Raw genomic sequence first — 25,683 nt, forward strand, 5'->3', positions numbered from 1 at the left:
TTGAGTATTCTTTTTCTCACCAAATATGTGTACACTGAATAGTTTTATTTGTTGAGAAAAGAACTTTGGGCTGGGGGTATAGCTCAGTGGTAGAATGCTTGCTTAGCATGCATGAAGCTCTGGGTTCTATCCCCAGTATTGGAAAAGAAAGCTTTGCCTTAGTGATTTTGGCATATCAAACTAACCTTAGTGTAGACAAAAGCGTCTCATTTAATTGAAATGATATTAGCTTATGGTCTGAGTTAGCTGTATCATGTAATAAACTTTCTCTGTGTTTGGGTCTACAGGCCTACAAGACTATAAAAGAAGACCAAAAAAGATATAATGAAAGAATGGCAGGGCTAGGACTGACACCAGAAGAGAAACAGAGAAGGGCCGACGCCGCTGGTAAGTGTTCCCCTATGTCTCTTCTGTATGATTTGATACTAAATAAGGGAAAATGATTAAGGATTATGATTTGCTAATATCTTGTTGTAGTGTAACAGTGTGAGATTATAAGCTTCCAGAAATTATGGTTTTACCCCACAACAGGGAGCGATTTCCTGAAATATTTGGTTGGCATTTTAGGCTTGAAGTAAAATTATTGTGAGTACCTATCTTTATACAGGCTTTTTTTAAAAAAAATATTTATTTATTATGTATACAATATTCTGTCTGTGTGTGTGTGTGCCTGCAGGCCAGAAGAGGGCACCAGACCCCATTACAGATGGTTGTGAGCCACCATGTGGTTGCTGGGAATTGAACTCAGGACCTTTGGAAGAGCAGGCAATGCTGTTACCCTCTGAGCCATCTCTCCAGCCCCCTTTATATAGGCTTTTTAAAAGGCAAGCTTGGTAAGAAAATCAGGAAAAGATAGGAAAGCCATTTTTCCAATGACTGAGCCTTCTTGGTCATATTAATTCCTTTGAATCTTTGGAGTTTTTGTTGAAGATGTGTTTGTTTTCCTGTAGCACAAAGCTCTAGCCTTCACTTTGAGTCACTTGGATTTTCAAGGAGGAATGTTTTAATCCTTTAATAACCCCGATAGCTCTGGGTAGGCGGTTTGTATTGCTTTCTTCAATAATGCCATCTTCTTCATGAACATTGTCTAATAATCTCCAATTGACCTCCTAGGTGTTTCCCTTTTATTGCTAACAAAAGGTGCAACTGAACTTGATGTTTTCCTGGTGGCTGGTAGAAAAATAATAAGAATGGCAGAGGCCTTTCAATATATGCTTTCTAATATATTTGAGAAATAACTAGCCAGGTGTGATGGTGTACAGCTGTAATCCCAGCACATGAGAAACTGAGGCCAGTCAGGGATACAGAGTGAGACCTATCTTAAAAAGGGGCAAAGGAAAAGACTAATATTTAAGGTCAGCCCTGGATCCAGTATAGAACTAATGAATGAAAGACACCAATCAACTCATTCACTCCATTTAAAAATTTTCCCCACAGGTAAAATGAAAGGAATATTCCTCCAACAGAATGTTCGGAGGATTGTTTGGTGCTTTGGTCACCCCCCTTTTTTTTTAGTTCTGGCTCTCAAACCCAGTATCTTGGACACGATAGGCAAGCTTCCTGCCACTGAGCCACATCCTAAACCCAGTAGGTTTAAGATTTGTATAGGTGTGCCGGTTTTATTTTATGTAAAGGATTAAGACAAGTACAAAGTGACTTTTTGAAATAGTGGCCCAGAGTCATCAGAGCCTTTAAGAAGACTGACCCAGGTGGTGGTATCACACTCCTTTAATCCCAGCACTGGGGAGGCAGAGGCACTGTAAGTTCAAGGCCAACATGGTCTATAGAGCTAGTGCCAGGACAGGTCCCAAAGCTACACAGAAACCTTGTCTCGAAAAACAAACAAAAAAGACTGACCCTGTATGTTCTGTTACAGCTGCAGAGGGAGGGTCATCTCCTCAAGTCAAAGTACCAAGTCATGTTCCTTTCCTGCTGATTGGTGGAGGTACTGCTGCTTTTGCTGCAGCCCGATCCATCCGGGCTCGGGATCCTGGGGCCAGGGTAAGGTGCATGTTATTTTGCTTGGTGTAGAAGGTATAGTGTGCAAATTTAGCCAGTGTGAATGCTTTAACATTTACCTCTTAAATTAGCACTGACAAGTATTATTTTGTGTCTAAAGGTCCTGATTGTATCTGAAGACCCTGAGCTGCCATACATGCGACCTCCTCTTTCGAAAGAATTGTGGTTTTCAGATGATCCAAATGTCACAAAGACACTGCAATTCAGACAGTGGAATGGAAAAGAGAGAAGGTATGCTTGCTTATGTAAAATGGGCCTGACTGAGCATGAGGAGCAGGTTAAGATTTTGTCACTGATCACGTGTAATACACGGGAAGGCTCTACATGGAAGTTTGCTATTGTATATACTTGGTCAGGCTCAGAGGCAACAAAGAACATTCTAGCTTCTGTTCCCCAAACTACTAACAGTCAGCAGTTTAATGCTAGACTGTGAAATATTAGGGCTCCTATTTCTAGGACGTTTAGGTTAGATTTCTCTGCCAGAGATTAGCTTAGCCAGTGTTGTCATTTCTTTATAAATACCTAGGCAAGTCATATAAAAGCAAGTGAAACTGATTATGAGACTCTTCCATTTTTGGGTGTGTATGTGTTCACAAGCATACATGTCTGCATATATGTGGAGGCCAGAGGTCAGCCTTGGGTGTCATTCATCAGCCTCTGTAACATGAGGGCCTGCTTGTCAGGGTTTCTGTCTTCCCACCAGGTCCCACAGCTGTCAGGCCCCAAAGAAAATCACACAGAGATCTCCATAAGTTATAAAACGGATTGGCCCATTAGCTCAGGCTACTTATTAGCTCTTGTAGCTTATATTAACCCATTATTCTTATCTATGTTAGCCATGTGGCTTGGTACCTTTCTCAGCTGGGCAGATTACACGTTGTTTCTCGGTGGTTTGGGCAGGAATGGGAGGAATGTGCTTCCTCCTATCTAGCATTCTCCTGTTCTCATGGTCCCGCCTCTACTTCCTGTCTGGTTGACCCGCCTATACTTCCTGCCTGACCAATCAGCGTTTTATTAAAACACATAATTGACAGAATACAGACAATTCTCCCACACCAAGCCGCCATCTACTTTGTTTTTGTTTTTGAGACGGGGCCTCTCACTGGTCTGGGATGCAACTAAATTGGCGAAATAGGCTGGATAGCCAATGAAACACAAGGATTTTCCTGTCTTTGCTTCCTCAATGTTGGGATTGCCTGGCTTTTTATGTGGGTTCTGGGGCTTAAACTTGGATCCTTATGCCTCTGCAAGCACTTAGCTGAACTGTCTCCCCAGGCCATTGATGATGGTACTTTGTTTGACACTAACCCACATTCACAATTGCAGGGCTAGAGTAGGAAGGCTATAATGAAGAGCCTCATTATCAGAATGCTTGCACAAAAAACACTTGGAGCTAGCTGGGCATGATAGTACATGCCTGAAACCCTAGCATTTGAGAAGATGAGGCAAAACAGTCAGGAGTTCAAGACTAGCCTAAGTAACAGACTAGTTTCTCAAAATGTCTCAAAAATGCAAAACAAACATAAACAAACCCAAAGTATTAGAGCTATAGTTCCAGCTTTTTTCTTCTATAGGACTCCTTAGGTCTCTCAATTCTAGTCCTATTCTTGGGGCTCTAGTGTATTTCTTATTAGTGATTCTTTGACATTGAACTAAAATTTACAGACCTGGGCTGGAGAGACAGCTTAGCATTTTAGAGCACTTTTTGCTTTTGCAGAGGACCCACGTTCAGTTTCCAGCAATCACACAGTGATTTTACAGCCATCTGTAACTCCAGTTGTAGGAAATCTAACACTCTCTTCTGACCTTTGCGAGCACAGACATGCATGCAGGCAAAACATCCACACATGTAAAATAAATAAATCTTAACAAATGTAAATGCCAAAATGTGTTTGCCTCTCATCTTTACTATCATGTTTCATTTGCAAGCAGACTGCATACTTTCAATTAAATTTTCTCTACTTATAATGTTTTTTACATAATTATTTACTTTTTTTTTTAAATTTGGGTTCTCACTTTGTTGCCCTGACTGAACCCAAACTACTAGGTTCAAGTAATATTCTTGGTTTATCTTCCTGAGTAGTTGAGATTCTAGCTTAATCGTTTAAGGCAGAATCATGTAGGAGCAAGACCTTGCTCCACTGGTCAACAGCACCATTCTGAAAAATTAATGTGGGTCGATACGTGAATACCCGTTCCTTGAGTGCCTTTGTTCTTAATTTGAAATGATTCTACACCTAGAACTAAGTTTCTCAGCCTCTACACCATTGGTTGATATTTGAGACAACATAATTTTTTTATTGATATTTATTGAGCTCTACATTTTTCTCTGCTCCCCTCCCTGCCTCTCCCTTCCCCCCTTCAATTCTCCCCCAAGGTCCCCATGCTCCCAATTTACTCAGAAGATCTTGTCTTTTTATACTTTCTACTTCCCATGTAGATTATATCTATTTAAGTCTCTCTTAGTGTCCACGTTGGGGACAATGTAATTCTTATTGAAGGTAAGGGCTGTGCTGTATAGCATAGGCTGTTCAGCAGTATCTCAATTATAGCTATCAGATACAATAACATCCCCTTGTAAGTTGTTGTAACCTGTAATGTCTCCAGATAACATTTTAGTAAAGCTATAGAGGGAGCCTATAGTAGTTCCAGATGCTTATAGATTTTTCCTCTTTCCCATACAGCATATATTTCCAGCCACCTTCTTTCTATGTTTCTGCTCAGGACCTGCCTCATATTGAGAATGGTGGTGTGGCTGTCCTCACTGGGAAGAAGGTGAGCTTTTAGGCTGCTTTCTTTGTCAGGCTCTAGCCTATGTAGTTACCAAACAGAAATTACAGTGATGTGCTTTTCCATTACAATCCAGGTTTCCTCTCCCACCATAGTTCATCAAAGGAAAACCAAACATTATAGGACTAATATTATTTAGTCTGTCTAAGGAAAGTCTATAGCAAAGTGTAGACCATGAAGTTGAATAAACTTTGCCAGAGAAGTCACATTGTCAGATACTATAATCCTAAAAACTATTGCGCTTTTTAAAAAAAAAATTATTTTTATTTAATGTTAGTTGGTTTTGCCTGCATGCATGTCTGAAGCCCTGGAACTGGAGTTATAGACAGGTGTGAGCTGCCATATGGATACTAGATGTTGAACCCAGGTACTCTAGAAAAGTAGCCAGTGCTCTTAACCACTGAACCATCTTTCCAGCCCTAAAGATTGATTGATCAATTGATTGATTTACTTATTTATTTATTTATTTATTTGTTTATTATGTGTACAATATTCTGCCTGCATATATGCCTTCAGGCCAAAAAAGGGCACCAGATCTCATTACAGATGGTTGTGAGCCACCATGTGGTTGCTGGGAATTGAACTCAGGACCTCAGGAAGAGCAGCCAGTGCTCCTCCGACCCAGGATGGACGTAGGCTAGAATCTTCCCGGTAAGCGCACCTTGGGGTGCTTACACAGATGATTAGAAATGGGCTAAATTAATATGTGAGAATTAGCCTAGAAGAGGCTAGATAGAAATGGGTCAAGCAGTTTTTAAATGAATGCAGTTTGTGTGTTGTTATTTCGGGCATAAGCTAGCCAGGCGGCCGGGGTGCTGGGGACGCAGCCCCGCAGCTCCTATTTCAACAGCTCTTAACCTTCTGAGCCAACTCTCTAGTCCCTATTGTTGTTTTTGTTTATGCTTCTGTATTTGTTCCTCCTTCCTATTGCTTTTTGTTTTGTTTGACCTTTCTTTGGGGTTATTTATGATAGAAATTAGGCTAATTTTCAGCATAATTCAACATGGAAGATACTGTTGGATGTTACTAAAATGGTTGCCAAAATAAGGAGAGCAGTTATTGCACAATGCTTGTGAGGTCCTAGGAAAGCTTTGTTGTGTTGTGTTTTATTTGCTGTGTTGTGCTTTATTTTTATTAATGGACATAGTAGGCTATGTTTGTAAATTAATGGCAGTGTTCCAATAGAGGGGATGGTGTTCTCTTAAGAAGCAAAGCTGAAAGTGAAGCACAAATGGGCAGATTCCCATAACAGAGCTGTAGAATGTGGTTAAGCTGGTAGTGTCACCTTATCTTAAATGCCCCCAGTGTGGAATACTGGAGCCCTATCCCCTAAGGGAAAACAAAAATAAGCAGCAACATAGATAATCTTAACACAGAAATGTTATGAGTCCTGGGAATTAGGAGGAGGAATGTACGGTACAGTAATGAATACAAGGAAAGCTTCCTGGAGAAGAAATCTGTAGTCCTAAAATGTCTGAAATGTTCTTTTTAAATTTATGTATTTATTTTATATGTATGTAAATGTACCATGTGTGTGCATGATGCCCTCAAAAGTTAGAAAAGGAATTTTGGGTCCCCTGGAACTAGAATTAAAAATCGTTATGAGCCATCATGTGGGTTCTGGGAAGTGAACCCAGGTCCTCCGCAAGAGCAAGCTTGTTTATTTTTTGGTGTGTATATATATGTGAGTATGATATATCTGGATATAGGTAGTATAAAGAGGAGAGTGTCAGGTGTTCTGCCCTATTACTCTGCTTAATATTCCTCTTGAGTGGGGTCTCTTACTGAACTTGAATCTAGGCTGGTGACCAGCAGGCTACATTTATCCTTCTCCTGTCTCTGGCTTTTTATATGAGTGCTGAGGATTATAGTTTAGAGATTCTCTGCTCACATATCAAGTGCTCTTACCTACCAAGTAAGCTACCTAGCCCTAGAGCAGAAGATATTAAAGAACGGAGAGGTGTAGATTACATAAGTGCAAAGCACATTCAGGAGAGCAACATGAGGAAGAACTAACAGCATGAGCAAGTATCCAGCAGTACAGAAAAACATATTTAGTACAAGGAAAATAAGCAGCTAGCTACTGATAGAACAGAAACTTCGAGTTAGGGAACTAAGGATGTAGCTTAGGGGTAAAATACTTGTACAATATGGATAAGGTACTGGAATTGATCTCTAACTTGGCAGAAGAAATGATAGATTGGAAAATACTTGTTGTTTTGTTTTGGTTTAAGACAGGGTCTCATTATATAGTCCTTGCTGTCCTTGAACTTGCTGTTCAAGGCTGACCTCAAATTTGGAGATCTACCTCTAGAGTGCTGGGATTAAAGGTGTGTGTCACCATGCCTGACAAAAAAATTTTAAAAAATATTCAAGTTAGGAAGAGGCAAAACTAGTAAGTTATTCTAGTGATTGTTTCTGGGAGGCTTTTTGCGTGTAGGAGAGCTTGATTTTATTTATACTGGAGAGCTGGTGACATTTCTGGACAAAGATATGCTGGAAATGAATTTAGACATATTGGATTTCATAGAAATACGACTAGAGATGGAGGGCCAGAGAGATAGCTCAGCAGTTAAAAACACTGGCTGCTCTCTCAGAGGACCTGAGTTCAATTCCCAGCACCCACATACTGTCTCTCAACTATCCAGGCACTCATGGTACACATACATACATGCAGAAAGAACACCTATACATATAAAATTGGAACTCACTCTGTAGGCCACGCTGGCCTTGAACTCACAAAGATCCACCTGCCTCTGCCTCCTGAGTGCTGGGGTTAAAGGTGTGTGCCACCGCTGCCTGACTAAAGTAAAAAAAAATTAAGATTAGAAAGGCCATTTCAAAAATTATTATAATAATTCAGGCAAAAGATTATGATTGCTCAAATTAGGCTGGTGGTGGTAATGATTATGAAGAGGAATGCAAGGGCTAAGAATTTATATAATACCTATTTTAACTGATTTTTTTAAAACCATTTTGTTTTTTGTTTCTGGAGACAGGGTTTCTCTGTATAACATCCCTGGCTATCATGGAACTTGCTATGTAGATCAGGCTGGCCTCAAACTCAGAGATCCACCTGCCTCTCTCCCAAGTGCTGGTACCAAAGCTCTGAGACGCCACTACCTGGCAAGAAATTGCTTTTTAAATAAAGAAATTTTAAATAACTGGCCTAAATTTTTACAATACATGAGAGACAGAATATGAGCCCAGGCTTATCTGACTAAAGAGTTGGAACCCAGAAATTCTGACCAGAGCCCAAGTTCCTAATAATGCATTACTTCTTGTGTAGCACTGAGTTAGATGCCCAGCGTGGGAGGAAATACGTGATCAGAGTGAAGGACATGCTTGAGGAATGCTTAGGAGAAAATGCTAAGGCTTGAAGACTGAATGAAGGTGGGAGGTGAGGTAAACAAAATTTCTAGATTGTATATCAGAGTAGATAATAGTGCCCTCCCCCTAACTGAGAAAAATATTTTAAGAGGAAGATCTGGTTTTAAGGTGAAAGATAAAAATTAGCTTGGACACCAAGCATGGTAGTGCATGCCTTTAATTGCGGTACCTGGGAGACGAAGATAGGCAGATGTCAGTGAGTTTGAGGCCAGCCTGGTCTACACAGAGTTCCAGGCCTTCTAGGGCTACATAATGAGATCCTGTCAAACAACAACCAAAACAGCAGAAAAGAACTTAGAGAGCAGTAGATAACATTGTAAAGTTAAACTATTCTTTTTTTGCATGTGTATATGCATGTTTACATGTGCATGCATGTGCATGTAGAGGACAGAGGTTGACATAAAGAACCCTCCCTCTATTCTATTTACTAAGTCAGATTCTCTTGCTGAATCTGGGACTTACTGGTTCTGCTAGTCTGGTAGCTGGCTCACTATGGAGATTCCCTGTTCCACCTTGTCAGCACTGGGGTTGCACGTGGGTGGCCACACCTACTCAGCTTTTATGTGGATGTGGCGTTCCATACTCTGTTCCTCATGCTTGCATAGCAAGTGCTGTATGCATTGAGCCATCTCCCAAGCCCTCCTCTATTCTTTCAGTAAGTTTAGATGAGCTGGAGAGTGCCTGAGGACTGGAGTTCAATATCCAGAACCCATATAAAACACTCAGGTGTGGTGGAGCATGCTTGTAATATCAGTGCTGAGAAGGCAGAGACAGGTAGATCCCTAGGGCTTGCTGGCCAGCCACCATATTTAGCCAATTTAGTGAGTATGACACCGTGTCTCAAAAAAAAAAAAAAAAGTGGACAGGGATGACTTGAGGAACAATGTTCAAGATTGTTCTTTGCCTTCTGCCTTCTATTCGCATAAGCACTTGCACCCACATGGACATGAAAATACACATGCACACACTCCCAAAGTTTAACTGAAATTTGAGCATAATAGATCATACCTGTAATCTAAGTCTTTTGGAAACTGAGTCAGGAGGACAGCTACAAGTTTGAAGCCAGTGTGGGTTACAGTATAGTCGGTTGCAGACCAGTCTGGGTGAAAGAATGTGACCCCATCTCTAAAAAATTTAAGGACTAGCTGGGCGGTGGGGGAGCACGCCTTTAATCCCAGCACTCCAGAGTTCTTTGTGAGTTCAAGGCCATCCTGGTCTACAGAGCTAGTTCCAGGACAGGCTCCAAAGCTACAGAGAAGCCCTGTCTCAAAAAACCAAAAAAAAAAAAAAAAAAAAAAAAAAAAAAAAAAAAAAAAAAAAAAAAAAGACTTACTGGTAGAGAGCTTGCATGGAATGCACAAGGATCTCGGTTCAATCCTCAGTATAGTAAAAGTCAATAAAATGAATGGTTGGTATATGAGTGTTTCTTTTTTGAAAAATTCTAAATTAAAAATTTAAGCAGGGGGAGACAGCATTGGATAGAAGTTTGAAGAGAACATAGAATCAAAGATTTGTCTTTATTGAACTGAGGTCTAAGGACTCAAGAGAGGGTAAAGGAATAATGGACAGTTATCAGGTGAAGATCCTGAAAGAGAAAAGAATGGCTAGATACACAAGAATAGAAAGATCACCTTATTTCCCAGCTGAAAAAAGGAAGTGAATGAACAAAAAAAGAAAGTAAACAGTTTGTATACATATGAATGCATGTGGTATATGCATGTGTATATGAAGGTACCTTGCCTGTGTATACACACACGTGGAGTCCAGGTGTTGACATCCAGTGTTCATCTGTTTCTCCACCTTATATTTTGAAACAGGGTCTCTCACTGAACCTGGAGTTCAACTGTTTCACTGAGATTAGCCAGCAAACATCTGGGGTCCGGCTGTCTCTGTCGCCCTAGCACTGGGGTTACAGATGCATTACCTCTGCACTCATGTTTGTGTTACAGGCTTTCACTTGTTTTCACAATAAGACTGGGTGTAAGATGGTTATTGGTGGAGAAAAAGATAGTTATCTGAATGAGCCATCTGAGTGTTGAGTGGTCAAGCTGTACTGAAGAGAGAACTTACCAAGGACAAAGCACAGGAGGTTAAAGAAAATATTCATGAATACTGTTCTCTCTAGAAAGCTTTACCCAACTAAACTTGTCTCGAACACCCCACCCTATGTTTCTAGTGCCACTGCACTGCCCTGTGTCTATCATGTTTATCACTCCTTATTGTTAGTGTTTGTTAAATTATTTTTGCCTAATATACTCTGAAGACAGAAGATAATCTGTCGTTCTTATCACTGTGTCCCCTGTACTTAGAATTGCCTTTAAACCGTCATAGATGTTTAACAGGTATTGCTCCCCGCCCCCTCTCTTTCTTGTTTTTTGAGGCAGGGTTTCTCTGTAGCTTTGGAGCCTGAACTCACTCTGTAGACCAGGCTGACCTCGAACTCACAGAGATCTGCTTGCCTCTGCCTCCTGAGTGCTGGGGTTAAAGGTGCACGGGTATTTGATTTGATGGTCTCACAGCTAGTAAAGAATGGGGCAGATACTGGAAACTAATCTCTCAGACTCCAAAACTAAAGCTTTTAACCCTAAGTAGACACAAAGGAATTAAGAGTATTGATAGGAGAGTCATTGAATAACTGGTCCAAATTATTGGAATGGAATTGCCAACTAGATAAGTAGAAAATTGGAAGAAGTACAGAAGACTGAGGCTGGGCTGAAGATACAGTTTCATGATACAGTGCTTGTCCAGCATACCCACAGTCCTAGGTACATTTTCCACATTGCAACAAACAAACAAAAAAAAAAAAAAAGAGAGGAGTAAGTAACAATGGGAATTAAGAAGGCAGTGAAGCTAAGCTTACATATGTGTGTAATGGTGTATTCTTTAATCCCAGTGCTCAAGAGGCAGAGGCAGGTGGATCTCTGTGAGTTTGAGGCTAGCCTTCCTGGTCTTCATAGAAAGTTCCAGGCCAGCCAGGCTACATAGTGAGACCCTATCACAAACAAAACAACAATGAGCCTGAGAGAAAATTGAGGTAGAAGTAGCAGTTTAGGAAATAATAACAGCCTGGACATGGCAGAGAAAAAAACAGGAACCAAGTTCCAAGGTCCTTAGAGATAAGGACCAGTGGGGAAGAAGTGGTTTACTAACAGTGATTTAAAGGGATAAAGGTATAAGACTCTAGAAGCAGCAGCAGCAACCACCTCAGGAACTGTGGAACATGCCAACACTTCTTCCTGGCCCTGCGGTATGGGTTACAACACTGTCTCTAAGTGTAACATCCCTGAGGGATAGCTGAGTTTCCGTGAAGACTAGAAGTTGGAGAAAAATTCTGCAGAGATTTGTGAGTATAGTAGAGTTGTTAGCAAAGAAATAAGGATTCCAAATGCCAAAATAGAAAAGACTTTCTCCAGTGTCTGTTTCTATAAATCAGAATGAAAGTTTGGGAATCCAGTTGATGGCTAGTCGTTGCCTGAAGAAACAGGATTTCAAGTACTATAGTCCCAATAACTAATTAGAAACAATTTCTTGAGGATCATTTTCAGTCAAAAACTAAATCTTCTGAATGAGTTGCCAACATAGGTTTAGAGTCCCCCCACCCCACCCCGTGGGCATGAAATGTTCTAGAATTAGTGGTGAATAGACTAAAAATCCAGTGAATTGTACACTTTAAAATGGTGAATATTATATCACAGTAGTTTTTTTCATAACTTATTCATTTCTACTTCTTATATGTATGCATATGACTATACCAGGTAGTACAGCTGGATGTAAGAGGCAACATGGTGAAACTTAATGATGGCTCTAAGATAACCTTTGAAAAATGCTTGATTGCAACGGGTGAGTATTTCTGGAGGTGGCTGTCTTCCCTACTATGGTAGTTTGTTCAAGCTTTAGAGTCTGGCCTTCTCTTGAAAAGATATTGCAGCTTATCCTTAAGACAACTCATATCCAGAATCTCTGGTGTCAAAATCTGGTTAATTTGGACATATAATGTTTTTACCTATTTACAATTTTTGATAATAAGTGTATTTAGCTCAGTGGTAGAGAGTGCTTGCCTAGCAAGTGCAAGACCCTGGGTTCTGTCCTCAGCTTTGAAAAAGGAAAAAAAGAAAGAAAATCCTTTGGTAACAACATGAGGAAGCTGCTCCTTTTTCCTCTGTGCATGGTATTCAGTCTCTGGCCTGAAGGATATGTAGCTCTGTGGGTTTATTGCCAGTTCTCATCCAAAATCAGGAGACAAGACAATCAGCTAATGAAAGTGCTGTAACCATGCTAGCATATGAGGCCTCCTGAGAAACTGGACCTATCGTGGCAGGTGGGCATAATAACTCTAATCCCAGCACTCAGGATCCTCAGGCAGAAGGATCAAAGCAGACTTGATGCTGCCTAGGATCCATAGTGAGTTCCGGGCCAACCTGATCTACATAGTACAACCCTCTCAGAAAATTGACAGAAAGAGACAAAGGCACATCATGGAAAAAGGAACTAAGTTTTCTGGTTTGGCCAGCTATGGAGGCAAGGTCCTCTAAAAGGAGACTCAGATATATTTCTTAAAGGAAGTTGATAAGAAGCCTGCTGTGAGGCAAGCCATCTTATCTGCTAGTCACTCCTTGGTAGTAACAGCAGCCACCACCACCAACACTGTTGCTGTGACACTAACATACTTAACCACAGTCAAAGCAGAGAGAGCTCTACCTGTAGGGGTTGTTTGGGCTAGCTCCTGCTTGTCAGCCTAAAGGGCTTTCCTATTTCCAGGAGGCACTCCAAGAAGTCTGTCTGCCATCGATAGGGCTGGAGCAGAGGTGAAGAGCAGAACAACGCTTTTCAGAAAGGTAATTGCTTTCGTGTTTTCTTTGTGTGGGTTTGCAGAGGTAACAACATACTTTTTTCTGTCCCCCAGGTGATCCCTCTAATTGGAAGATCCATGTTCTTTCTATATAGCTCTTCTGACTTGTTGTCTAGCTTTGAGCAAGTCACTTCTCCCTGCACCTCCAATACTTCATCCACTCAAGGGTTCTATGCTTATAAGAGAAAATTACATTTGGTTTTGATTGCTTGCTGTGCCTCTGACTGCCCTTTTGCAGTTGTTTTCTCTTGATGTATTTGATCCACCAAAACACCTTGTGGTCTCTTGGCATTTTTCATTACAAGTACTTTGTGAAGATTTTGATGCAAAAGATCGAGAGTATATAAGTATAATATATATATAAGAGTGTATAAGTATAAAGGAGAGTGTTTGCTTCTTAACAGTATGCGTTGCTGGAATTTTCTAGCCACACTTAAAGATATTGGATAAAGTTCATCCTGCCTTTTAAATTCTTAATTGTTGGACTGAATAATTCTTTGTGTGGGAAGCTGTGTTTTACTTTGTAAGGTGTTGGCAGCATCACTGGCTTCTCTCCACTAGAGGCCGGAGCATCTTGTCCTGACAACCAAAATGTCTCTTGATACTGCCACATGTCTACCTTGGACTGGGAAGAAAAGTTCTACCAGTGTTGACAACCACTGTTGCTGGAAGGAATGTTACAAAGGAGAAAAAATTCACGTTAATAACATAGATGCTATAATTGAGCCACTTTTGTATAAGACGTTATATGCAAATGTCTGTTGTAGAAGAGTTAGAGGAAAATATTTTCTTGGATTATTATCTTGTGCCCCCTTGGGAAATCAGTGAACTAAACTGGTATGATCCTGCAGATTGGAGATTTTAGAGCCTTGGAGAAGATCTCACGGGAAGTCAAGTCAATTACAGTTATTGGTGGGGGCTTCCTTGGGAGTGAACTGGCCTGTGCTCTTGGCAGAAAGTGTGAGTATTGAGGACTGTCCTCAGTTTTCTTTGTCTAGTAGTTTATCACACTTCTTGGTGCACTGTCACAGATTCCAGAAGTCTGTTTGCCAGGAGGAGTTGAAGGACTTTGAACAGTGTTTATAGAATGAGTCCAGGCTTGTTGGCACATGTTTGTAATTTCAGTACTCTGAAGGCAGAAGACTGGGTTGCATAGTGAATTCAAGGCTAGCCTAGGGCTATGAAGCAAATCCTCCCCCATCTCACTCCTCTCCCCAAAAAGAAGTTTATAGAATGAAAAGCTGAGTATTGAGATTAGGACAAGGATTTCTATCTATTTGGGTTCTATTGCTGTGATAAATACCATGATCAAAAGCAAGTTGGGGAGGAAAGGGTTTATTTGGCTTACATTTCCACATCACTGTTCATCACTGAGGGAAGTTAGGCAGGAACTCAGACATGGCAGGAACATGAGACAGGAGTTGATGCAGAGGCCATGGAGGAGTGCTACTTCCTGGCTTATTCCCTATGGCTTGCTCAGTCTGCTTTCTTTCTTTTTTTTTTTTTTTTTGTTCTTTTGTTCTGTTGTTTTTTCGAGACAGGGTTTCTCTGTCGCTTTGGAACCTGTCCTGTATGTAACCAGCTCTTGGTAGACCAAGCTGGCCTTGAACTCACTCCTGAGTGCTGGGATTAAAGGCCTGGCTCAGTCTGCTTTCTTATAGTACTCAAAACTACCTGCCCAGGGTGTTGGGACCACTCAGGTCAATCATTAATCAAAAAAATGCACTATACACTTGCCTACATGTAATTTGTTGAAGGCGTTTTCTCAATTGAGGTTTCTCTTCCCAAGTAACTCTAGCTTTTGTCAAGTTGACAAAAAAAGCAAACCAATAAGGACAATCCCCCAGTCCCCAGTGACCAAAAAGTTGTTGTCTAAATAACTTAACAGCAGCACTTCCTTTCCTTTCCTGTACCTTCTCTGCCTAGACTGTTTAGAAATCATATGCTTACAGAAGGGAATTACTAAGGTGAAAATGGCCATGCAAACTAGAGAACTTTATGGATCTGTGCATTGTTGAAGTTGTGACAAAAACTTCAATCAGAAGTATGATGGTTCCTAGCTAACAAGTCTGTAGGTTCTGGTTTGAATATTTCATAACTACTGTGTTTCTGTTTTAAATTACGTTCATTTATTTGTTTGTTGGTGATGGTGTGATTATACAACTGCACATGCTAAACTCAAGGCAGCTTTTCAGGAAGGTGATTCCTATTCAGAGCTTGAAAAGTTTATGTGACCTCAGGTGACCGCATGAGTGAGTGTACACTAAATTCCAAATTGGTAACTCAATCCCTGGACAGCAGTTCTGACACTTGCTATCTTTGCCTTTGAATAAACTCAACCACAAGGAAGGCCCTCTTGCCCCAGTGCCCCACAGGCAAGAGCTATGTATGGCCTGCTTGGCCGCTTTGCTCTGCATTTAGCCAGGATTGACTAGCTCTCCTTTACCTTCCCTTCTGTCTTCCTGGGATTGGCTCAGGCCTTCTTCTGTAACTAGTTCCCTTTCTTCTTCCTAGCTCAAACCTCAGGCATAGAAGTGATTCAGCTCTTCCCTGAGAAAGGAAATATGGGGAAGATCCTTCCTGAATACCTCAGCAACTGGACCATGGAAAAAGTCAAGCGAGGTAGAGACTGTGGCCATAAAATAATACTCTGTTTCTTTGGAGAGTAACTAAAGGGAAAGTTACCTTTTGGGGGAACTCTTGACATAATTCCTGACATTGGCAGAGGAAATATTTTGCTATTCCTCAGTCAGACAGGGTCACAAGCATTTAGAATCTGAGACAACATATTCCCATATAAAGATGGGCGGTGTGTAGGTAGGGTTCTTGTGCTTCCTCAAGGCTGCCTGCATCTGATTTTACTCTAAGGGAGTCCTCCAGCTGGCTTCCTTACTCTTCGCAGAGTTCCCAAGCTAGTGAGTTCAGTCTTTGGTCCCATTTTTCTTTACAGAGGGAGTGAAAGTGATGCCCAATGCAATTGTGCAATCAGTTGGGGTCAGCGGCGGCAAGTTACTCATTAAGCTGAAAGATGGAAGGAAGGTAAGGAGGAAGAACAGTGTCGAAGGCCTTCCAGCCTTTCCTTCCCATTTCCTTACTCTCATTCCTTTGCTGGATATCATTGATTTGTTTTCTTAGCAGCCACATTAACATCTCCTAATTCTCTGAATTAACCATCCCTTCTTCAAAATAGAATGGTGAGAACCAGAGTAGTTCACACCTGTGAACTGTTTTCCCGTAGCCTCTTCCTGTGTGTACTAGACTTTAGTCCTTGCTAGGGCCGTAGATTTCTGTTCAAGTGATATAGAATATGTATAGGGCTGGGGAATTCTTAGAAAAGCAGAACTTAAGTCTTTTTACTGGAGGTAAGTTAATTCATGATTATTTTTAAAGTTCTAATATTGTTTTCTTTATATTTTTTATCTTTGTTTTGGACAGTGTCAGTTCTTGTGCATGCTACATAAGCATTTTACCACTGAGCTGAACCCCAGATGCTTGATAGAAACGTCCTGAGGACATTAACTTTTTGAAAGTCTGATTTTTTTGTTGTTGTTGTTTTGTTTTTTGTTTGTTTGTTTGTTTGTTTGTTTTTCGAGATAGAGTTTTTCTGTTGCTTTGGAGCCTGTCCTAGAACTCACTCGGTAGACCAGGCTGGCCTTGAACTCACAGACATCACCTGTCTGCAGGTGCTTTAATCTGCCAGTGCTGGGATTAAAGGCATGCACTACCACTGCCCGACTGAAAATCTGATTCTTAGTGATATAAAGTTGTGATGTGAATGAGCGTCAGGGAAAACTGCTAATCGACTAAATTACTTCTTTCCTCTCAGGTAGAAACTGACCACATAGTGACAGCTGTAGGCCTGGAGCCCAATGTTGAGTTAGCCAAGACCGGTGGACTGGAAATAGACTCAGATTTTGGTGGCTTCCGGGTAAATGCAGAGCTACAAGCACGTTCTAACATCTGGGTGGTAAGTGTGCTACAGCATAACCTAATCATTGCTCCCAGCCTGTGGGTGAGTTTGGCCACGTGCCAAAGCCCAGTAGTCATAGTAAGTCACTCCTGTAAACTCAACACTTTGGAGGCGTGGGCAGGGGGGGGGATCACCACAAGTTCAAGGCCAGCCTGGCCTTCAGAATAAGACCCAGTCTGAAAAGGAAGGAAGGAAGGTAAGCAAGCAAGGAACTACAGCTCATTAATAGCTTAACTAAATAGAGTCAAAGTGTTTGATAGCCAAGGAGAAACACTAGAAACCTGTGAAGTGCTTGGATTAGAACAGCACTATGGCTCCATCTGCCAGCTATGGGAAAGTGAAAAGAGCAATGTGTATGGCTGTAGGAGCAGAACTTGTACAATTCTTTTAGCAGTAGATGGTGGGCGTGAACACAGCTAGCTCACAAACATATCTCCTCTTCCCGTAGCTCAAACACAAGACCTGAGATTGGAGGATGAAGTAGTTTTCTAATGTGTTTTCTGGAAAGGAACTCTGTTTTCATTTTCCTTGAGTCCTCCCTATTTTCAGCTATTTTTAAAACCTATTATGACAAAACCAAGACTTTAATATTATGTAGGAACTGTGAGGTAATTTCCCCATTGCTAGAACATTGCAATGTATTGTGTTTGGTTATGGATTCTGTAACTAAGGCCATAGGTACTTTGAAGGGATATTTTCCTCCTCCCAAGTCTCAAAGTCTGGGTTTTTTTTTCCTTGTCCCTATTATGTATTCAATGCAGAAAACACAGACAAGAAGGAGAAAAGGGGGCCAGTCACCTGTAGCAACGAGAAATGTTTTAGTTTATTTCCTTCCCTTTGTTTTGTTGAACATAAAGGTTTTTCCCCCCTTCATTTTATGTGGTTGTGGTAAGCCTACTATATATAAACATTTGTATTCTGCTACATCTCACTTAACATTATAAAAGTAAGCCTTCTCCTTGTTGCTTCAGACTCTGTAAACAGTTTAATGATTACATATCCCATTAAATAGACTTCATAGTTTACTTTGCTGTTGTTCACTTATTGGATTTTTAGGTTGCTTTGGGGGAGTCTAAATAGGTATAAAAATGAACAAGACTTAGGGAGCTCAAATACCACATCCTGCATGAAGCTGGCCCTGTTCACCCCAGCTGAGGGTTCTCTGAAACACTTAGCTTGTTGAATCTATGCACAGTACTTGTTTACATTGCCCTGTAGTTAAGAATAATGCTCTGTCTTTCCTGTTCTCCATTAGGTTCTACACTCCCCATAGGAAAGGCTTATGTCAGTTTTATTTCATTAACCCATATACAAAGAAAAGCTTCTGTACATAGTAAATAGTCCATAAACACATGTTGACTGACTACTGAATGATGAAAAACAAAACAAAAAAAGCCACTTATCTTAGAAAAGATAAGAGGCAGTCACATCTGAAAACTGGTTTCCACACGGAGAAGAGAATATTCTGAGTAGATTATGGTGGTAAATGTTTATGATCCCAGCACTAGAGAGGCTGAGACAGGAGAATCATTAGTTTGAGGCCAGCCTGGGCAGTATAGAGAGATCCTATCTCCAAAATTATGACAAGAATATTCTTGAATGTTCCATTATTAAGTATAAGCAGCCTGTCTGCTAGAACAAAATGGGCAGGAACAGGTATATATAAAGAAGATTTAGGATACTTTCTGGAAGTATAGTGTCTTAGGGTTTCTATTGCTTTGAAGAGAAGACACTATAATCATGGCACTCTTATAAAAGAAAACATTTAAATGCAGTGGCTGAAATTCTACATCTTGATCCAAAGGCAGTAGGAAGTGAATTGTCTGGGCATGGGTTGAGCATGTATGAGACCTCAAAGCCTACTGCCACAATGACATACTTCCTCCAATAAGGCCAAACCCATCTCAACAAGACCATACCTCCTAATAGTGCCACTCCTTTTGGGGGACATTTTCTTTTAAACCAACATGTATAGAAAGAACAGTTTCTTTAAAAGTGGAATCTCATGGGGCTGGAGAAATGAATTGGTGGTTAAAAATACTCACTTTCTTCCAAAGGTCCTGAGTTCAACCCAGAATCCACCTGGCAGCTCACAACTGTCTAATACCCTCTCCTGGTGTACCGATATACATGCATGCAGACATGTATCCATATACACAAAACACATAAATAAATAAATAAATAAATAAATAAATAAATAAATAAATAAATCTTAAATAAATACATAAAAATGGAATGTCGCTTGATTAGGAATGATTCTAGCCTGTAAATAGGAAACATTAATTAACATTGCTAGGGTCAGCTGGGCGATGGTGGCGTTTAATCCTAGGGCTCCAGAAACAGAGGCAGGTGGGTTTCTGTGAGTTCAAGGTCATCCTAGTCTACAGAGCTAGTTCCAGGACAGCCAAAACTGTTACACAGAGAAACCCTGTATTGAAAAACAAACAAAATACTTTGAGGCCCAAAGTTTATATTGTGCTTTTAATTTTTTTTTAAATATGTTGTTTCCATATTGTATTTGTTTCCAAAGGCAGGAGATGCTGCATGCTTCTATGATATAAAGTTGGGTCGAAGGCGAGTAGAACATCACGATCATGCTGTTGTGAGCGGAAGACTGGCTGGAGAAAATATGACTGGAGCTGCTAAACCATACTGGCATCAGTCAATGTTCTGGTAATAGTTCTGTGCCTTGAGGACACAACTGGTTAGAACTCTGTATTAATGAGTCCAAAATACAGCATTTTTTATTTGGTTTATGATCGGTCTTTTTTTGTAGACAATGTATCATTCTATAGAAGGGGGAAAGTTCCACCCCATGTCCTACCTTCTACCCCTAAGTGGCCACTGAATAAAAGTGCCATGTTCATGTATAAAATGGATAGAAATTATTTGTATTGGTGCTTCTGGAAAAGAAAGAGTTTGAGCTGTAGTGGTTGGTACAAAAGTACAGCATTTAGAATGGACAGCTCTGTATTTTTTCTTTACTAGTATCCCTAATGGTCCCAACATACTGGGAAAAACACAGACCACTCATATGTAGCTTTTAAGACCAGGAATTTGTTTGAAATGGTGACATACACCTTTAATCCCAGCATTTGTTAAACAGAAGTAGGCAAATTTCTATGAGTTTAAGGCCAGCCTGATCTAAATAGCAAGTTCTAGACTAGCTGGTCCTACATAGTCAGACCCTATTTCAATGATTTAACAAACAAACAAAAAAAGATTAGCAATTCACAGGCCTATAAGACAGTTTGAATTTAAAAAGATTAGCATGGAGCTAGGCATTGATGGTGTATGCCTTTAATCCCAGCACCTGGGAGGCAGAGGCAGGCGGATCTCTGTGAGTTCGAGACCAGCCTGGTCTACACTGTGAGTGCCAGGACCAGCTCCAAAGCTACACAGAGAAACCCTATCTCAAAAAAAAAAAAAGTTTAGAATGGTCTAGGATCCAACACAGTCTTCTGGCCTCCATAGGCAATAAGTATGCATGTGACCTACAGACAACATATAGACAAAACACCCATACATGTAAAAACACAGAGCACAAAACAAAACCACCCTGTCTCTCAAAGGAAAAAAGAGAAAGAGGGAGGGTGATTTATTGATTGATTAATAGTAATTAGTACTGAACATTCTCAGGGTTGGCCCTGTTTAGTACACTTTGATCTTGATTGATTTGAATTGGAAGGTTAGCTGGAACTGTGCCTGACTAATTCCACCTACTAAAGAGCTGAGGCAGGAAGACCTCAAGTTTAAGGTTATTCTGGAACAATGTAGCAGGATCCTGACTCTGATTTTAAAGCGAGAGGAGTATATCTTAGTGGTAGAGCACTTAACACGGAAAGGGTCCAGTGTCCAGTACTCTAAAGAAATGGAAATGTGGAGTACAGAAATGAGAGGAGTGGGAGGAGGAGGAGGGAAATGGGAGGCAGGGGGGAGGCAGAAATTGTTTCAACAAAAAAAATTAAAGATTAAAAAAAATAGTGCATATGGCCTATCTTGGGAACATATGTAAGATATATAAAGTTTAAACAACAGGTAGAGGTATAGTGAGCTATATTTGTGTATAGAAGTGTTTTAAAGAGGTAGGGTGTGTGTGTGTGTAAAGTAACTAGTATCATCTTTAGTGAATGGGACTTGTCTGGAGTATAGAAATAATAGCATTCTTTTTTGTATACCTGTTTGTTATTTTTAGTAACCACACATTTATATTTTTATAGGTACTGTCAAACCGCCTTCTAAAATACCAAACTTTTATCAAATGCTTGGAATCCAGATTTTAATAAATTTAACTATGTAACAAAAAAAAAAAGAAAAGAAAACGTCAGGCTTTCAAAAGACTAAGTTGATGCTGGAAATAATTTACAGCTAATAGAAGTACCTTTTAGGACAGTCACACAGTTTTATGAGTGAGTGGCCAAAAGGTAACATAAATTTCTAGGTCAGCACATACAACACAGTTAGGAAAGGTGAGTCCATAGAGTTATCACTTAGGGCCTTAGATACAGATTCTAAGGATTTGCTGTTTATTCTTCTTTGAAGATATAATCCCTCGAAGATATGATTTAATGATCTATTGTGGCAAAGAAGATAAAATGTGTACTAGGATAAGCAGTATCTTAGATTATTACTCCAAACCATAATAATGGCAGCAAGATGTATGTAGTAATGGGGCGCAGTGAGATGGCTCAGTAAGTAAAGTTTTTGTGACAGAGCTTGATTTACCCACAAGTTGTCTTCTGACTTCCACATGTGCCATAACACATGCATTCATGTATATACAAGAAGGAAAGCATGCCAGGTAAAGTCCAAGGAGTGACTGCTATTTAGTGAACGAAACTCTAGTCAATAAATCCCAACTTTCATCCAGTAAGGACACATTTTAAAGCTTCAAAAAAGCAGTTTTAATGTGAGCTAAAGAAAATTAGCTTTTAATCCCATTTACTCAGGAGGCAGACACAGGTGTATCTCTGAGGTCAAGGCCAGCTTTGTCCACGGAGGGAGTTCCAAGTCTACAGAACAAGTTCTGTATAGAGCCAGTTTCAGGACAGCTGAGGCGACACAGTCTTGACAAAACAAAAAAAGAAAAAGAAAAGAAAATTAGAGTGTATCAAAAGTGGGGAACCTGGACCTGGTGTGGTGGCTTGTGCCTATAATCCCAGCACTCAGGAGTTAGAGGCAGACAGATCTTTATGAGTTTGAGGCCAGCCTGGTCTACAGAGGGAGTTCTAGGACAGCCAGGGCTACACAGAAACCATGTCTCAAACACAAACAAAACGATGGGAACCTATCCTACCCTAAATGTTGGATGGGATAAAAACAAAATAAAATTCAGGAAGTTTAAATGATTTTATATGGGTGTATGTTGTGTATTGTAGCTTCTGGGGGGGGGGATGCTGTTTGAGATAATCCTGCTCCCTCACACTTGTCCTCAGATGTCCCAGTAACCGTAAATCTGTTTGGCATTCCTCTTATAAATCCTGAATTATTTGACTGGCATAAAAGTACAGTGTCACGAAGAGAATGCGCTACTGTGCCGTCACTTATGGTCCTTTGACAAAATGTCCTCTTCTCTTTCCACAGGAGTGATTTGGGTCCTGATGTTGGCTATGAAGCTATTGGTCTTGTGGACAGTAGTTTGCCCACAGTTGGTATTTTTGCAAAAGCAACTGCACAAGACAACCCAAAATCTGCCACAGAGAAGTCAGGTATGGAAGCCCAACTACTTCTCTAGGAAGAATGTTAAGAAGCAGTGCATCTGAATTTCTCCTGAACGAGTTGATTCTGTATGGGCCAGAGGGATCTGGTGTTTAAACCCGCTATATTGTGATTTAAATTAACCAAACCCACTGGGCAGTAGTGGCACATGCCTCAGGAGCCATAGGCAGGTAGATCTCTCTGAGTTTGAGGTTAGCCTGGTCTACAGAGTGATTTCCAGGACAGCCAGGACTACACAGAGGCCCCTCTCTCAAAAAAAGGAAAAGGTAACCAAACCCAAACTTCCCACTCTGGTGCTCTGAGACCCTGGTCAAAGCACAGACTCTTATTGTAGCTATCCATCCTAGACAGTGGGCCACAGACTGTTCAGTCACCCCAGTTTATCTTCTGGGGCTGAAACAAATCTAAGTGATGAAGCAAACCTGGATTTTTTAGGGATTTTTTTCTTTATATTGCCCACTTCATAATAATCTCAAGAACCAGAAGCGAGAACCCCTTAGGGCCTGGTGTCTTCCCTGGACCCTGGGAAGTAAAGAATTGGGCTAAGGAGTTCTTAAGTTGAATCTAATTTGGTTGTCGGATCTGGATGCCAGGTTTGCTTTAGATGGGAGGCACCATTCTTGGAATGGGCTTTCCTCCTACATGTATCTCTTTCATTAGCTCCTTGGCCTTATTCCATGACCTTGGGCTTAAGTTATTTAACTGTCCTTTTTTGCCGGATGTGTTTCATGGGCAAGTTACTTTTTAAGAAGGAGAAAGCAAGACATTATCTGTAAGTTCCAGGTCAGACTGATCCACATAAAACCCTGTCTCAGAAAAGAAAAACAATCCTGAATTGTATGGTTTATTTTATTACTAACAGTTTTCATTGAAATAGCTGTATGTGGCAAGTAGCTACTGTCCTGAATCATTGTCCTAGTTTGCTTTCTATTTCTGTGATAAAAACCATGACCAAATGCCACTTGTGAAGGGACAGGTTGATTTGGCTTAAATGTCCTGATCACAGTCCACCACTTAGTGACGCCAACACAGAGATTTAAACAGGGCAGGAACCAAAGCTGAGAGTGTAGAGGAATGATGTTTATGGACTTACCCCATGGCTTGGTTAGCCTGCTTATACAAGGAAAAACCGCCAGCCAGGGAGTGGTATCCCCCAACACTTGCTGTCTGAGGCCTGGGCCCGCCCACATCAATCAGTAATCAGGAAAATGCCCCCACAGACTTGCCTACAGTCCAATCTGATGGAGGCAGATCCAGAAGTGATGTTCTGATGTCTTCCCAAATGACTCTAGCATGTATCAAATCAACAGCAACAAAATAACAGTACAGTAGTGAATGAGAGAAGTGCAACCCCTTTGCAGTTGGGAAAGATCCTGATCCTAGAAATGTCTATAGCATGGGATGTAAGTGAAGTAGAGAAGTGCATGGTCAGGTTCAGCAGTGCCCAGGAGGTGGCAAGAAAGAATTTATGTTAATTGAAAGTGGCTCAAGAATATTCTGAGGAAAATTGGAAAACAAACTATCTAGAAGTAGCTTTAATTAAGCCAGTTTGAAAAGAAATTTTTCAGGCTAGGAAAATAGTTCAGTTGATAAAAGTGCTTGCCTTGAAAATATGAGGACCTGAGTTCAATCCCCATAAACCACATTTTAAAGGGTAAGTATTGTCACGCTATTCTAATTCCAGTACTGGGGATGCAGAAACAGATTTGCTGGGGCTTGGTGGCCAGCCAACGTAGCCTGTTTAGTTCCTGGCCATTGAGAAAGACCCTGTCTCAAAAAAGCAATCCTGAAGAATGACACCTATGTTATCACATGCATACATATGTTTACCTACACATACATACAGATATTTGCCTTCTAGAATTTTCCAAAGTCAAAATAACTGAACTTGGGTTTTGTATTTGTTTGTGGGATTGGCTACAGGGACCGGTATCCGCTCGGAGAGTGAGACAGAATCAGAAGCCTCTGAAATCTCAATTCCTCCCAGTACCCCTGCAGTCCCACAGGCCCCTGTTGAAGGGGAGGACTACGGCAAAGGTGTCATCTTCTACCTCAGGGACAAAGTAGTCGTGGGGATTGTGCTATGGAACGTCTTTAACCGAATGCCAATCGCAAGGAAGGTAGGTGCTTGTCAAGACCCTTAGAAGAAGATGGGAAGTGGGGGTTGGAAGATATTCCTGTGACTTCACCAGGTGCCCTGAGTTGCATTGTCCACCAAGGTCAGATTGTACTTAAGCAAAACAAAGGCAAAACCTTGGCTCAGAAACATTTTTTGATTTGAGACTTGGCTGGGTAGCCTGAGAGTTGTCAAGCTGCTCATTTGGGGTTAGTAGAAAGCTGTTCCCACAATCCCTTCCCAGTGTGTAACTGGAGACTAGCCCAGGCAGCCCCATTGTGTGGGCCAGGGCTGGGTGCACATGGAATGAGTTAAGAACCTATTGTTACTCTACCCTCAGATCATTAAGGACGGTGAGCAGCATGAAGACCTCAATGAAGTAGCCAAACTCTTCAACATTCATGAAGATTGAAGCCCCATCATGGAATACACATGCACTTTTCCATCCCTGACAGGGGGGTTGGGTGGGTAAAGGAACATTTTTTTTATTCAGCATACTTTCTCTTTATGTAGGAGCAGGAATCGAACAAGCCTCTGTGAATATTTTCATCTGTATAGATGCACATGACAAATTAAAATCTGATTCTTTTAAATCCAGTTGGTTTATTTTAAAGGGGATAGGTATAAAGGAGTATGTGTATGTGTATCAGCAAGCTGACTACAGCTGCTACCAAGTATATGGTTTTTCTCGGCCATGTATTCAACAGTCCACATTAAACACCTGTCACCACTCTTGGCCTACTATACCTCTCAGCTCACAGCAGTGATCTTATTTTATATGTATGGATGTTTTGCCTGCACATGGATCTGTGTGCCACTTGTGTGTCTGGT

General features: G+C 40.8%; 1 protein-coding gene across 1 annotated transcript in view; it reads left to right on the plus strand.

Annotated features, from left to right (window-relative positions):
• The window catches only part of Aifm1 (apoptosis inducing factor mitochondria associated 1), a 44,890-nt gene extending 19,445 nt beyond the window's left edge, over nucleotides 1-25,445 (plus strand). The window contains exons 3-16 of the mRNA XM_050123963.1: nucleotides 288-387; nucleotides 1,877-2,001; nucleotides 2,120-2,250; nucleotides 4,704-4,794; nucleotides 11,955-12,039; nucleotides 12,958-13,034; nucleotides 13,900-14,008; nucleotides 15,563-15,670; nucleotides 15,999-16,087; nucleotides 16,875-17,015; nucleotides 19,549-19,691; nucleotides 22,602-22,726; nucleotides 24,660-24,856; nucleotides 25,193-25,445. Of these exons, the coding sequence (XP_049979920.1) occupies nucleotides 288-387; nucleotides 1,877-2,001; nucleotides 2,120-2,250; nucleotides 4,704-4,794; nucleotides 11,955-12,039; nucleotides 12,958-13,034; nucleotides 13,900-14,008; nucleotides 15,563-15,670; nucleotides 15,999-16,087; nucleotides 16,875-17,015; nucleotides 19,549-19,691; nucleotides 22,602-22,726; nucleotides 24,660-24,856; nucleotides 25,193-25,264 (1,593 nt within the window). The 3' untranslated portion in view covers nucleotides 25,265-25,445. The remainder of the gene's footprint in view (nucleotides 1-287; nucleotides 388-1,876; nucleotides 2,002-2,119; nucleotides 2,251-4,703; nucleotides 4,795-11,954; nucleotides 12,040-12,957; nucleotides 13,035-13,899; nucleotides 14,009-15,562; nucleotides 15,671-15,998; nucleotides 16,088-16,874; nucleotides 17,016-19,548; nucleotides 19,692-22,601; nucleotides 22,727-24,659; nucleotides 24,857-25,192) is intronic.
• Nucleotides 25,446-25,683: the final 238 nt, after the last annotated feature.

Source organism: Alexandromys fortis, unplaced genomic scaffold, assembly GCF_014885135.2.
Source record: "Alexandromys fortis isolate MF-2015 unplaced genomic scaffold, M_Fortis_MF-2015_v1.1 scaffold_224, whole genome shotgun sequence".
Classification (NCBI taxonomy): Eukaryota; Metazoa; Chordata; class Mammalia; order Rodentia; family Cricetidae; genus Alexandromys; species Alexandromys fortis.